General features: G+C 47.1%; 1 protein-coding gene across 1 annotated transcript in view; it reads left to right on the top strand.

Moving 5' to 3' along the window:
* The window catches only part of EXOC4 (exocyst complex component 4), a 304003-nt gene that overhangs the window by 51171 nt on the left and 238385 nt on the right, over positions 1 to 14447 (top strand). Inside the window, 2 exon segments of the mRNA XM_032687270.1 lie at positions 2762 to 3005; positions 8078 to 8255. Of these exon segments, the coding sequence (XP_032543161.1) occupies positions 2762 to 3005; positions 8078 to 8255 (422 nt within the window).

Below are 14447 nucleotides of genomic sequence, written 5' to 3'. Positions count from 1 at the left end.
GTGGGTTTGGGGGAATAACAAATGGCATTAAGAGGGTGGGTAGAAACGATGTCTGCAGCACTCAAAGTGCTTTGCAGCCTCGTGGGGTGAAAGGTCTGTGATGGAGGAGAGCTTTGAGCAGGAATATGTTTGCATCCAGTTGTTAACTTCCAGTTGGTGTTATTGGTTATGCCTGTTTGAGGTGTCTCTATATTATCCTTGGGGTTTTTGTTGCTTTTTTAAAAAAAACAAATTAATGCACTCTGTGTGTTTCTAGTTGTTTGTCTCGTAGCTTGTTCAAATTTAATTGAAGAGAGTGTGTGTGAGAGAGAAAAAGAAGCACTATTTGATCTTCCTGATGTCTCATAATCACAGAACAGTTTTGAGTTGGAAGGGTCTTTTTAAAGGCCATCCAGTCCAACCCCCCCTGCTATGGGCAGGGACACCTTCCACCATCCCAGGTTGCTCCAAGCCCCGTCCAACCTGACCTTGGACACTTCCAGGGATCCAAGAACAGCCACAGCTTCTCTGGGAAATCCATTCCAGCCCCTCCCCACCCTCCCAGACAGCAATTCCTTCCCAATATCCCATCCATCCCTGCCCTCTGGCAGTGGGAAGCCATTCCCTGTGTCCTGTCCCTCCATGCCATGTCCCAAATCCCTCTCCAGCTCTCCTGGACCCCCTTTAGGCCCTGCAAGGGTCTCTCAGCTCTCCCTGGAGCCCTCTCCAGGTGAACATTCCCAGCTCTCCCAGCCTGGCTCCAGAGCAGAGGGGCTCCAGCCCTGGGAGCAGCTCCGGGGCCTCCTCTGGACTCTCTCCAGCAGCTCCACGTGCTCCTGCTGTTGTTTCCAGGGCTGGAGGCAGCTCTGCAGGGGGGTCTCCCCTGAGGGGGCAGAGGGGCAGAATCCCCCCCTGCCCTGCTGCCCCCGCTGTGGGATCAGCCCAGCTTGGCTTTTTGGGCTCAGTCCTGCCCTGCTGGCTCCTGCCCAGCCTCCCGTCCTCCATCTCCTCACCCAAACCCTGCTCTCATTCCCTGTCCCATGTGGTGCCCTCCCAGGATCCATTCCCACCTTGCTCTTCCCTGGCAGCATTTCTGGGTTGGGATGAGGAGTGTGGGAACAGTGGGTTTGGTTTGAGCCAGAGGGGCTGTGGTTGGGATCACTCTGCTGCAAAGAACCAACTCTCTGCGTTGTTGGAGCCTGAAATCGGTGTGAGCTGGCACTGAGAGGAGTGTTATCTGTTTATTGTGATTATATTTATGAAGTGGCACCATATGGGCTCTTTGGGACATTGTTTTCTTGGTCTTGCTCTAACTCAGAGCTGCTGCTGCTGCTCCTCCGTTCAGAGTTCCGGCTTCAGACAGCTCCTGCTCCTCGTGACGTGCCATTTCTCATCCCTGCCATGTTCCTTCAATCCTCCTGCTGGATCTTTTGACATTTATTCAGCTTCTTGGAGAAGTTTTGAAGTAAAAAAAAAATCTGTTGAGGAGTTGGAACCATGGGAGTCATCTGTCACCCACCAGCCCTTCCCAAAGCTCAGCACCAGGAATATGGAACAGCCATCAGGGGGGGGTTCATTTTTATCCAAGGATCTGGTGGCTGTGGATCTTCCAAGATGCTTTGAGCTGAGTTTGCCTCGAAGACACACTTAACTTCCCATAAGTGTTTAAATATATTTATTAAATGTTTCACCCAGCCTTTAACAGAACCACGCTTTTGTTGTTGCTGGGTGTTATCTGCAAATTAAGAAATGTTGCTTAATGGACACACTTAAAACAAGCAGAGTATCTCTTGCTTTCCCATCCCTTGTCTCTTAGCAACAGGATTTCTCCCTGTGCAGTCCCTGTTACTTCAGGGCCATATCCACGATACCCTCCCTAGTTCTTCCTGTTATTTTCCTTTTTAGAAGCCCTGCTAAAAGATTTGAGTAACTTCATCAACCCCTTGGCAGAAGTGATAAAGCAGAACGAGATAAAATCAAACAATGAGTCGCTCTGGCAGCATAAACTTTGCTGAATAAATCAGAAGTCTCTTAAGCTCGATACTGTTTGTAATGAAAATTCCGCTCTTGTGAAGGATATAACAAGTTAAAACAGCTGGGGTAGAAATTTAGGGCTTTTTAGCTGCCTGAAACACATTGAAGGGATTTGTAGGGATGTGGTACCTTCTCATTTATAAATATCTTAATTACACTAGAATCCTCTATTTCCTCACTAACACATAACTTAAATAATGGACCATTTCCAAATCAATCAAACATTCAGGTTACTGTATTTATGTGTAGAAAAGCCCCCAAGCAAACAGAAATATCCTTTGCCTCCCCCCAAAATCCAAGTGTTGCTGGTTTCCTTGTTTATTCCTTGCTTGCTGGACATGGTGGTGAAGAATATTATGAGTTAAAACAGCTGGGGTAGAAATTTAGGGCTTTTTAGCTGCTTGAAACACACTGAAGGGATTTGTGGGGGTGTTGTACCTTCTCATTTATGAATATCTTAATTGCACCGGGATTCCTCTGTTTCCTAACACATAACTTGTGTCATCCTCTGTTTCTAACTCAATCAGACATCCAGGTCACTGTACTTATGTATAAAAAAGCTCCCAAGCAAACAGAAATAACACTGTTCCCCCAAGAATCCAAGTGCTTCCTTGTTTATTCCTTGGTTGCTCCAAGTGGTGGAAGTTCTGTGAAGGGAAAGGAGTTCAGATGCTGCTTCTGGATGGTCTCAGGTGTCGGGTTTAACAGTTTTAAATCTTGGATTATGCCTTTTGAAATCTCTTTTCAGTGCGAGACTCGAGCCTGCTGGAAATCAAGGAAGACACGGAACTGGATCCAGAGGAGAACAGCAGTGTCTTCATGGGAATTCTCATCAAAGGGCTGGCCAAGCTGAAAAAAATCCCAGAGACAGTGAAAGCCATCCAGGATCGCTTGGAGCAGGAGCTCAAGCAGATTGTGAAGAGATCCACGACTCAGGTGGCTGACAATGGTTACCAGAGAGGGGAGAATATTTCCCAGGAAAACCAGCCCAGGTAAGGATATTCCAGCCACTTGGATTGCTGCAAAAAAAAAAAAAAAGTCCTAATTGATGATATGAACTGGAAAAGAGAAAAAATCAGCTCAGTTATTTGGAGTGTGGCAGAGCCCAGTTGAGCTGAGGCAGGTGCAGAGCTTTGAAATCGTGTACGGAATTAATTGTATCACAAAATTATATCACCAAAAAAAAAAATTATTATATCACAAAACCCAAGTCTCTTAAATGGTTTTGCAGCCCCTTTTCTGTTGGTGGCAAGGTGTGGGAGCCAGTGAGAACTGTGCTGGTGCTGCTCCTCAGGATCCACTAGAACTGTTCTTGGAAACGTTGTCAGGATCGTCGTCCAAAGGGAATTCTTGTGGGAAAGGAAAGGAAACGTTGCATCTTCATTGTGTGTGATATTTGCAGTGCAGAATCACTCCCAAGGACCACATTAGCTTGATAAAGACTTCTTTTTTTTAATTCCTCTTGTTAGCATTGCTGGGCAAAACAATGGTGGTGCGAAGAATTTGCAGAGTTACAGTGCTGAGAACTCAGTAAAATGAAACAAGCCTTTTTTGTGTGGATCACAAAGCACAGTTTTAGTTTCTGATGCCAGAGGGAGCGTAATATCTGCTTGATACTTGTTTTATGAATCAGACTGGAGAGGTTGGGTGGCTCCTGGTTGTCCTTGAAAAGGATAAATTGGATCAGATCATATATTAATGACATTAACCTGCCAGAGGGCTGAGTGAGGCACAAAAAAGTTTGATGGGTTTTGGCACCTGTAGGGGAGTGTAAACCTTCTAAAATGCTCATGTTCCACAGCTTGGGAAAGTGTCTTGAATTCTTGCTGAACACAGAGATAATTAGAACTGATTGTAAACACTAAATCACATGTGAAGTTTACCAGCAAGCAGGTGAATCGTTTACATTGAAAAGAATAAATTATAGCAGGGGAAGGTGTTCCCACCCCTCAAATTAACTCCAGCTTTAAATCAAAACTCAGCCACTTTCCTCCTGTCAAGGAGAAAATAAATCTGAACAACGAGGGTCCTGCTGTTTCAATAGAGCTCTGTAAGACCCCAAATCTGAGCATGATGCAGTGCCCAAAACTGCTTTGAACTATTCATTAGGCTGTCAGTGCTCTCGTGACCTCAGGAATTTGGGGAGGGAAATGTTTTTTTTTTTTTGTTCAGTTTCCCTTAAAACTGCTCACGTTGGCTGCTTTGAGTCTCTCACTGAACTCAGTGCCTGCGTTCAGCTGCTCTGCTTTCCAGTGGTGTCCATAAAAATTCCCACTCCTGGCACATAAAATAACTAATAAGGTGACAGAGGGGCCTGTGGGATCTCGAGCCTTGTGCTGGACAAGCTCCCTGTGGCTCATTCCCGGTGCACAACATGTTGCTCCAAAGTTGACTCTTGTTTTTTCCCATGGGAAGAGGGGTGTATTGTTTCCCTCCACTCAAGGGAGGGAGGCACATCCTCATCCCTGCAAGTGTCCAAGGCCAGGTTGGACAGGGCTTGGAGCAACCTGGGATAGTTTGAAGGTGCTCCCTACCCATGGCAGGGGGTGGCACTGGATGGGCTTTTGAAGGCCCTTCCCACCAAAACCTCTCAGGAAGAGCAGCTTGAGATCCCCTGGGATTTGAAAGTGGTTTGAAGTTGGAACCTGGAGGGCTGGAGGGACAGGCACAGGGAATGGACTTCCCAGTTGCCAGAGGGCAGGGCTAGCTGGGATATTGGGAAGGAATTGCTGGCTGGGAGGGTGGGGAGGGGCTGGCACAGTTGCCCAGAGAAGCTGTGGCTGCCCCTGGATCCCTGGAAGTGTCCAAGGCCAGGCTGGAGCAACCTGGGCTAGTGGGAGGTGTCCCTGCCCATGGCAAGGGTGGAATGAGATGAACTTTAAGTTCCCTCCCAACCCAAACCATTCCATGATACAAGTGATTCCTAAGTTTCCTAAAACATTCAGCATGGATAGTGAGACACAGACTTAGGACAGGCCTAATTAGATGGAGCATCTTTTCAGATACTGTACTTGGAATATAAACCCTCTTCACTAACACATTTACTTGCTGTGAGATGTGAATGATACAAAGGAAGTAAAACCTGAGAAAGGGCAGCAACAGATTCCAAGTTGTTCCTTGTTCCTGGTAGAAGATGACTTTGGAAACTACACTCTCACCTAGTTGCAGCTGATCTCAGCTTTAATTAAAATGGACCATTTTAAAGGCTGGGTAAATTCTCTGACATTTTTAGATCCTTGTGCTTGGAACAGGTTTATGGAAAAGGGCTTAAATACAGGAATTGCCATTGCCTTATCCTCAGTTAATGGTTCATTAAGGCATGTGTCATACCTTCATGTTTAGAAACCTGGACCTTGGGTGGAAGACAGAGTCACAGAGCCACAGTCAGACTGCTGCAGGAACCTCTGGGTCTCTCCTGGATTTTGGAAGATATAGCTGTAGAATAATAATACCAATACTAATAATACTGATAGTAATCTGGGTGCACACCTACTTGAGGGACAGATTTATGGACATTTTGGTAAGGACACATTAAAATTCCAGCCCGAGAGGGGATGGTGTCTGGACAATTTTGCTCCTAAATCCTGTCACTTGGATTTATTGTGCTTTTCCCTCCATGTCCATAATACACTTGTGGCTTTTGACCTCGTCTCAAAGCTTTAAAATAACTCCAGGAATTATGTCCATGCCACCACCCTGAGCAGGCAGAGGACATTACTGCTGCTGCAATGCCTGAGTTGTCACCAGTGACCCCTCTGAGGTGGCAGCAGTCACTCTGCATCAGCTCATTCCTGTTATTCCCCGGACTATGGAAGTTGCTTCCGGGTGTGTGTGTCTCTGTCTCTCCACATATTTCCCCCCTCTCCTCAGCTCAGGGGGTCACAGGCTGGCTGTGACAAATTGCCTGAGCCAGGCTCCTGTCACTGCCTGTCCCTGCTCAGCTCAGGTCACTCGGAGCTCCAACCCCATCTGCATAAAATGTGGGCCACGTTCCGGGATGGGTTTTGTCCGCCCGTGTCCCTCCGGGGTCACCTTGTCTCAAAAATGACCTGACAGATTTGTAGGACTGTTGGAGGGCAAGAAGGGAAGAGGGGCTGGCTCATCTGAAAACAGGGAAATGTGGAAACACAATATTGGATCAGAATGGAAGATGTAAAGGGATGGTTACACTGAGAGTGTGGCCTGGGGAGATTCCTCTCTGTCAGTCTGTAACACAGCAATAGGGACACCCTGGAATTTAAAAATAAATCCTTCAGTATAGTATTATTTTAGAAATGACTCAATAAACAAATTGATAATAATGGCTCTTAAACAGGTTGATAATGTGAGGTCAGGCTCACCCAGGGACAGTAAAAATGAATTTGTCCAACTCTCCAGCTGGTTCTGCTCTGCCAAACTGTCCCTTCCTGGGGCAGCAAGGAGGTGGAGAAATAACTCAGCTCTTGTGTGTAGTGGGATGTTGGTAGAAGTTGGGCTTGGGGTTAAATTTTCTCAGTGGTAGATTTGCTCCCATAATGCTCCTTGTTGCCATTTCAGCCAAGGCTGTTGAGGCTTTTGTTGCTTCTTCTCAAATATGAAGAAACTCAGCTCAAACACCAGTTGTTTGGTTTTTGTTTAAAGGTGTCTTAGTTCCAGTGGCTCTTTGTTGAATCTTGTTGAGTCGAGGAAGGCCACAAGCTAGTTCAGAGGGCTGCACCACTTTTCCTATGGATACAGGCTGGGAGAGCTGAGGGGTTCCCCTGGAGAAGAGAAGGCCTCCAGAGAGACCTGAGAGCCCCTTCCAGTGCCTAAAGGGGCTCCAGGAGAGCTGGAGAGGGACTGGGGACAAGGCAGGAGGGACAGGCACAGGGAATGGCTTCCCAGTGCCAGAGGGTTAGATGGGATATTGGGAAGGAATTGCTGGCTGTGAGGGTGGGGAGGGACTGGAATGGATTTCCCAGAGAAGCTGTGGCTGCCCCTGGATCCCTGGAAGTGTCCAAGACCAGGGTGGAGCAATCTGGGCTAGTGGAAGGTGTCCCTGCCCATGGAACTGGATTATCCTTAAGGTCCCTTCCAACCCAAACCATTCCATGGTTCTATAATTCCATGAAGACTGAAGTGTGCTGGTGAAGGAGCGGGAGCAGCTCTGGTTTTTCCTGGATTTCCCGTGTCCTGCTCCGGGAATCGCAGCTCCCGCCGGGCACACACAGCGAGCATGTGGTGACTCCAGAGCTGCTACAGGGAAAAATGTGATGGAGCCTGTCTGTCAGAGCTGGGAGTGCCTAACATATGGATTTGGGAAGTGTTATCTCCACGTTTTGTTGGGGTTATGTGTCTCCTTGAGTTGCTCATTAAACGCCGCTGAACTCGATCACAACGTTCCTGTTCTCAAATAGTCAAAATGTGATGTCATTGCCTTATCACAAACTATTTAGGGCTGTGCTGAGGTTCATTAATTGCAGTAATTGGGCAGTAAGGAAGCCATAGGAGCAGGTAAAATGTAGGACATTGAGATGAGATTATCACTGTAGTAAATACAGTAGTAAAATCTTACTGACTGACACAGATGAGGAGACTTGATATTTTAGGTTTCTGATATTTTGCAGTGTTTAAAAGCTACCATATTAATTTAATAGTTCAAAATCAATTTCTTGTGTTCTGTCTGTGTGGGTAAGTCCACTTTTATTGCCTCAAGACTTTATTTTCTGCTGAGGGAAGAGCAAGTTGTCTCCCTCCCTGTGTGCAGCCCTGTCTGGGGTCATACAATAATCTCTAATGTGGTGCTACTCTGGAGTTACTCTGGAGTTACTAATGGTTCTGTCTTCCTTGTAGCCCCAGGTAGGACACTTCAGTGCTGTTATAGAGGAGGGAGTGAGGAGAAAGATCCTCAGGAGTATTTATGTCCCAAACCTGAGCTGAAATTAGAACCCACAGAGAGGGTTTGAAGCCGGGTGACGTCTCAGCATCTGTCACCAAACAGGACCACTCTTTCTGTCTCCTTCCCACTCCTCTGTTGTGCTGGATGACTGTTTGTGCCCGTGGAGCCTTGTGGAAGCTGAGCAGGGGTTGTTTTGATGGTTTCCAGGTTGCTGCTGGAGCTACTGGAGCTCCTCTTCGACAAGTTCAACGCGGTGGCCGCCGCGCACTCGGTGGTCCTGGGGCACCTCCAGCAGACAGTGGCCTCTCCCTGCAGCCAGCACGATGGGGACATCAAGCTCTACGACATGGTTGACGTGTGGGTGAAGATCCAGGATGTCCTGCAGGTAAGAGTCCTCCAGGTGGGCGCATGTTCAGCTTTTACAACAGCTTTTAGAACCAAAAATACCGGTGTGAGCACCTGTCGTGCTCAGGAGACAGCAGCGCTGGGGTTTGTCTCGGTTTTTGGGAAGTGGCCACGTTTATAATAGATTGTGACACTCCAGAGAGAGCTGAAATATCAGCAAAGAAAAGGAAAAAAAATAATTCTGTGGGTTCATCCTTCTGGTGTCTGGAAAGGTTGATTCCTTTTGCCTACCGAGTGATTTATCAGCAGCTTTCAAACAGTGACATTTTTGTTCTGTTGTTACCGTGTCATCGCTGTCTTATGAGGTGTCACAGCTCTAATGGCTTGTCTTCTCCTGTCACTGTGGCTGGGCTGTAGGCAGCTGAGACACTTGTTTTCAGGAAATTCTTATTTGATTCTTATTCTTGACTCTGAGAGACTAAAGCTGTGCCTTGCTCAGGCTTTATTCTGGGACTGCGCCTTTCACCTCAGTGTGTGAGGCTCTCTCAGAGCTCTCATCTCTCACATGCCTTCTTGCTGTTCTCTCCTTGCTGTGAGGCTCACACATGAATATTGTATTTCCTCCTCTATTTATTTGGGAATTGCCTTTATATACAGCACACAGATGTAGAGCCTCACCTGGGATTTGATAGAGGAGGTCAAAGAAATGAGCCTGGCAAGATTTATGGTGGTCATTCCACCTCTGGGCTGTTGATGAAAAGTGCTCTCTGCCTCCTCTCCTAACAGGAATTTTCATTGCAGGGCTGTTATTTAGCTGTTGCTCTGCAGGTTTGTTTGATTGTGCAACAATGGAGGGTTTTTTTGCTTACCCAGATACCCAACTCTGTGCATGGTGTGAATTTAATACCTCTCGAACCTGCTAAACGTAAGGTTTGGGCCTTGGATCACCTCCAGTGGCTCCTTACCCCAATTATTTGTCTTTCTAGAGGAATTGTTGTTAAATAAACCTCCATCTGTTTTCTCCATGACACAAATTTTCACCTCCTTTCAACACTGTTCTCACAGGAGTGTGGTTGGGGATGTGCAGCCAGAGGTTCCTGAGGGGTTTCTAAACAAAAGGGTGTCACAGAACTGAAGTGTCTGGCCCTATTAAAGGGCACAATTAACCTTAAAGACATGAGGAGTGGCTTTGGCACTGGAGACCTCCATCCCTCACCTGTGATCCAGGAGGTTTAAGAGCCCTGAGTTCTGCAGACTTTGCTCCAGAGAGGACAAAGCCTTGGGAGTGAAAACCCTCCCGAGATTTTCCCTCCAGTGTGACAGAACACCAAGGCTGGATATTCCCCTTCTCTGTGGGAGTTTGGGATGTGAATTTGGAGCAGTTTATCCTGGCTATTCCAAAAACAGGGATGATGGAACCTGAACACAGAAGCAGGTGTAGGTGTGAGCATTTAGGGAGTGAAAAGCTCTTTCCGTGCTGGGGAGGCAACGTCTGACCAAGCTTTCTGTGAAAGGTGTGCCAAGAAAAATACAACCACCCACTTGTAAAGGTTTCATTGATACTGGGTGTCAGAGGGAGGCAGAAAAGCTTCCAAAAGAGCTTTTACAATGCCTAAAAGCAGCACTTTAAGATCCATAATCTCTTGCTGGTTTAGGGTAAGAGATGAGCACTGACTGACGTGGAGAGGAGGAAACATTGCACTTCTTTGTTCACAATCTTGTGGGTGTTTGTGCATTAGTTCCCTTGGAGTGGCTTAAAATATTTGTCCTTTACAGTGTAAGAAAACCTTTGATCCCAAGCCTGAATTATTTCTATCCTGCTTTTCTGAATAAGGATAATTTTCGGAAAGAGGGGAATCTTTGCAGCGGAGGAGGAGCAGAAAACTCAGTTTTAAAAGTGTTTATTTAAATCTTCCTGCTGAAAATCTGGGGAGGAGGGGGGGAAGTGGCAAAGTGCATCAGGGAAAGGGATGCAGTTCCTTCAGATCCTGGTGAATGGAATTTAGTCATCACATCAGAACAATCTCCATGGCTGCAGCTCACCTGGATAATGTTCTGTGCGTGTACATTGTTCATCTCCGCGTGTGAAGTACATTAGAGCAAGGTTATCTCTCCAGCTCTGCACCGAATAACGTGAGCTCGTGGTGGGCTGCAGATTGTCTCCTGTGGGAAATGAGTTGTTTTCAGCTTGTTTTTGTAGCTGGATTTCTGAAGGCTCCCTAAAAAACTGCACCGAGCACCGTGTGTGGGGTCGGAGGTGGCTCGGTGTTGAGCAACGTTTAGGCACGGAACATGCAGATATTCAATTTTTGACCTTCTCTGAGAATGGAAGAATAATACAGAAGGCAGAGTGACCTTTTAGAGCCGGGTGCCGGAGCGGCAGAAAACAAACAAACAAACAAAAAAAGCAGTTTGTCAAAATATTAGGGCAGGAAAGCACAATTTGGGGTTATTTCCTGGTGCCGGAGCCAGCGGAGCCCGTGGTGCTGCTGCTGCTGTTGCACCAACAGGACAGGGGTGAAACGTGTTTAAATTTGAACTTGGTGTTTTGTGCGTGGAGGTAACGAGCTTTTCAGTGTAGGAGTGGGAGGAACATCCTTCTGAGCACCCTAATTACTGCAGGAACCAGTGCTGGGCTGGGAGAGCTGAGCTGTGTTCCTGCAGCAGTGGAATGATGGGAATAGTTGTGTCAGGATAATGCAGGGAGGGAATTCTGGGGTTTTCTGGCACAGTTCAGCGTCTGTGATGTGTCCTACAAATCACAGACCTGCTGGAGTGAGTCCAGAGGAGGCCACGGGGATGCTCCAAGGACTGGACCACTTTTCCTGTGGAGCCAGGCTGGGAGAGCTGGGAATGTTCCCCTGGAGAAGAGAAGGCTCCAAGGAGACCTTCCAGTGCCTAAAGGGGCTCCAGGAGAACTGGAGAGGGACTTGGAACAAGGCCTGGAGGGACAGGACACAGGGAATGGCTTCCCAGTGCCAGAGGGCAGGGTTAGATGGGATATGGGAAGGAATACCTGGCTGGGAGGATGATGAGGGCCTGTCCAGGTTTCCCAGAGAAGCTGTGGCTGCTCCTGGATCCCTGGAAGTGTCCAAGGCCGGGCTGGATGGGGCTTGGAGCAACCTGGGCTAGTGGAAGGTGTCCCTGCCCATGGCAGGGGTGGATGGATGATCCTTAAGGTCCCTCCAACCCAAACCATTCCATGATTCTGTGATTTCCCAGCCCAAACGATGCAACAGGTTCAGTGCTCTAGTGCTTGGGGAGAAACCAGAAGGTTTTGGTCCAGCACAGTTTTGTGTCATTTACTTTCTTAGTCAAGGCCAGATCTTCTGACACGTCATCATCACTTTTCAGTGCTGTCTTTTGATACCTTGATGGGATTGTTGCCTCTGTCCCTGCTCAATAACACCAGTGGACATTCAACTTCTTCAGGAATGTCACCCTTCTGGTGACAGGGTGATCACCCTGGCAGCTCTTCTGTCTCAGTGCATTCCCCTGCTCCCGAGAAACCACCCGAGACAGCTCCCTGTGGTCCTGTAACCAGCTCAGGCTGGAGCTCTTTGCCTCCAGAGGAAGAGATCTTCTCTATTTCTGTGGTACTGAATCTGTAGTGGATGATTCTCAGTTTTATCTGTTTTCTTGCTCCTGCAGAAGAGAGGGAAAATCACATGTAGGCTTAGGACATTTATTTTAGCAGGTTCTGGTGATCTGTCTGCTGAGGAGACTCTCACAACTAGTGCTTTCCTTTTTTGGGGGTGTTTCTGTCTAATGCCTTCGGGTGTTTTCCAAAAATGGTGTCATTTAGCAGCCTAAACATTGCTGAAACCATAAGGAAACTGGAGCAGGAGGAACTTGAAGCCTCCTCTGTGCCCACACACTCCTGTCGTGCTGCTGCAGAGCTGGAGGGATCAGACACTTGATTGAGAAGCCTCTCTTAGTTACCCTGTGATGCTCCACCACCCTTAAATCCTTCCCTATAAAGAGGAATGGCACTGGAGGGAGGGAGATGGGATCATTCTGGAGCTCACAGCCAGATCTGGTGCTCGGCAGTGGGAGTGATTCTGCAGAAAAGCTGCTCTTAAATTGTCCTTGCTGCGTCCCACTTGTCCAGGAGTCCTGTGGGAGCATCTGGAGATGGATTTCAGGGCTGTGCTGCTGCAACCTGAGTCACTCCGTGGCTTTTAAGTGAATTAATGGCCTAAACTGTTGGATCCCTCTGGCACACAGGGAAAAGGTGCTGATGTTCAGCAGGTTACTCAGTGGAGAAGATGTGCAGAGCTTTGAGCTCCGTGCCAACACACCCCAGCCAGCTGTGCTGTCATCCCATTCCTTCCTTTTCCACAGCCCAGGATGTTTTCCTTGCTCTGGCAGCTCTGCTCGTCCTCCTGACAGGAATCTAATTGGAGGGAGTTGATTTGGCCAAGGCTTTGCTGCTGGCTGGATTTGCTGCCTGCTCAGGTCCCTTGAGCCGTGGCAGGGCTGGCACGGGACTGAGTGAGGGAATGCACCATGGAAAAGGGAAGGGTTTATCCTGGCAGCTGCAGCTCCCATCATCCCGCTCCACGGAGCTGCACCTCAAGGTGCTCATGGAAAACCCAAATGCTTTTTGCCCTGGGTGGCTCAGCAGAGCCTGAACCTTTGCATTTAAAGGCTGAACGAGCCGTCTGTGACACAGTTAATACTTAGAAAGTCAAATCAGCTTCTTGCACGAGGGCTGTTAACGTGCCATAAATCCTGGTGGAAATGTCAGAGCAATATCTGAAATTGCTGTTGCATTTGGGAAGTTCACAGGGTGATGTTCTGAACCTGAAGCAGTGTTATTTTTTTCAGAAAGTCTCTTCTCGGGAATTTAATGGTTGTCCTCAAAATAAGGTACGACAGTCCTCCTGGTCCTTTTTAAGTGGTCCTTAAATGTGTGGAACTGATGCCCTTGGACTCCTGACTGGGGTGTCTCATTAATGCTCATCTCCATGAGCTGAGAGGATGTTGGTCCTAAAAGTGATTGGTCTGCAGCTTTTAAAAGAACACAGTTTTACTCAGTCTCTTGCAGGGCAGAGAGAACCTTCCACTCCTCACAATGCTGAGGTTTCAACATGGAATTTCAATAATTAGAGGAGGTCACTTGACACTCTTTTATCCCCCCCTGTTATTTGAAGTGAGCTCAGAGCATGAATGAATAAATCCAGCCTGGTGTGACAGAGGTTTTTTTGCAAATGTGTACTAAGAGCAGAAGAATTTTTGTGGAAATTTATAGTCCAGGAGGAGCATCATCTTTGTTAATTTGGGAAGGCACAAGCTGGTTTTGCAGGAAGGTGTTTCTTCAAGTTTTAGCCTTGCCAAGAAGATGTGCAGTGTGTCCCACCTCCCCTCTCTGTCCAGATGCTTTACAGATTTGCTCCAATTTACCTGATAATGGAAATCTTCTTTAGTTTTTCCAGAAAATAGATTGGTGGCTTTCTTAAGCTCCACTTGGAATTTGGGATGGTGGAATTCACCTCAATAAAAAGGGTTTCAGGAAGCAGAGAGCGATTTCACGGCGTGGGGATGTTTTTACAGCTGGAAGGGCATAAAATGGGATAGCAGTGGCTGTGTCCTTTTAAATGTCCTTTTAGAACAAAGAATGCAAAGAAATGCCCCAAATCGATCTGTTTTCTCTTTAGCTGGATGATTCTGTGTTTAAAACCAACTGAATTGCTTTGGGAACAGGTACCTGGACAAGGTCCAGAGCTGAGCTGGCTCCAAGCATTGGATTATTGTCTTTCCCAGGAATGGGCCTTGTTAACTGAACTGTGCTGGATTATATATTACATTATATTAACAGGGTGACAGAGCAGAAGTTTTCTCCACTGCTGCTGCAGTAACAGCTTCTGTTCCCAGGGTTTTTTTTTCTCTCCTGGAGCTGTTGATCCAACGAGCTTCATAAACACCAACATTTACACTGAAATTCAAAGGAATAAAGCCCTGAATAAAAATGACCTGTTTGAACAGTGCACACTCACTTGTGCAGCTCATAGCAGAGGAGCCCAGTGAGATTTTGGGAGATTTTTAAAAACATTAACTCATTTAATGAAATATTTGGGGTTTATGAGCGAGGAAAACATCATCTTCTTCTGTCCATGCTGTAGAGCATCGAGCTGCTCTCTGTTTGAAGGGCTTTCACTTCAGATGGATTTTCCTTTTAATAGCTGAACACAGTTACAAAGTTGCAGTTTTAAAGGGTTTTGGAATTTCT

The sequence above is a fragment of the Chiroxiphia lanceolata genome, chromosome 5 (genome assembly GCF_009829145.1).
Source record: "Chiroxiphia lanceolata isolate bChiLan1 chromosome 5, bChiLan1.pri, whole genome shotgun sequence".
Classification (NCBI taxonomy): Eukaryota; Metazoa; Chordata; class Aves; order Passeriformes; family Pipridae; genus Chiroxiphia; species Chiroxiphia lanceolata.
The sequence above is the reverse complement of the archived record's forward strand: the minus strand, read 5'-3'. Positions and strand labels throughout refer to the sequence as shown.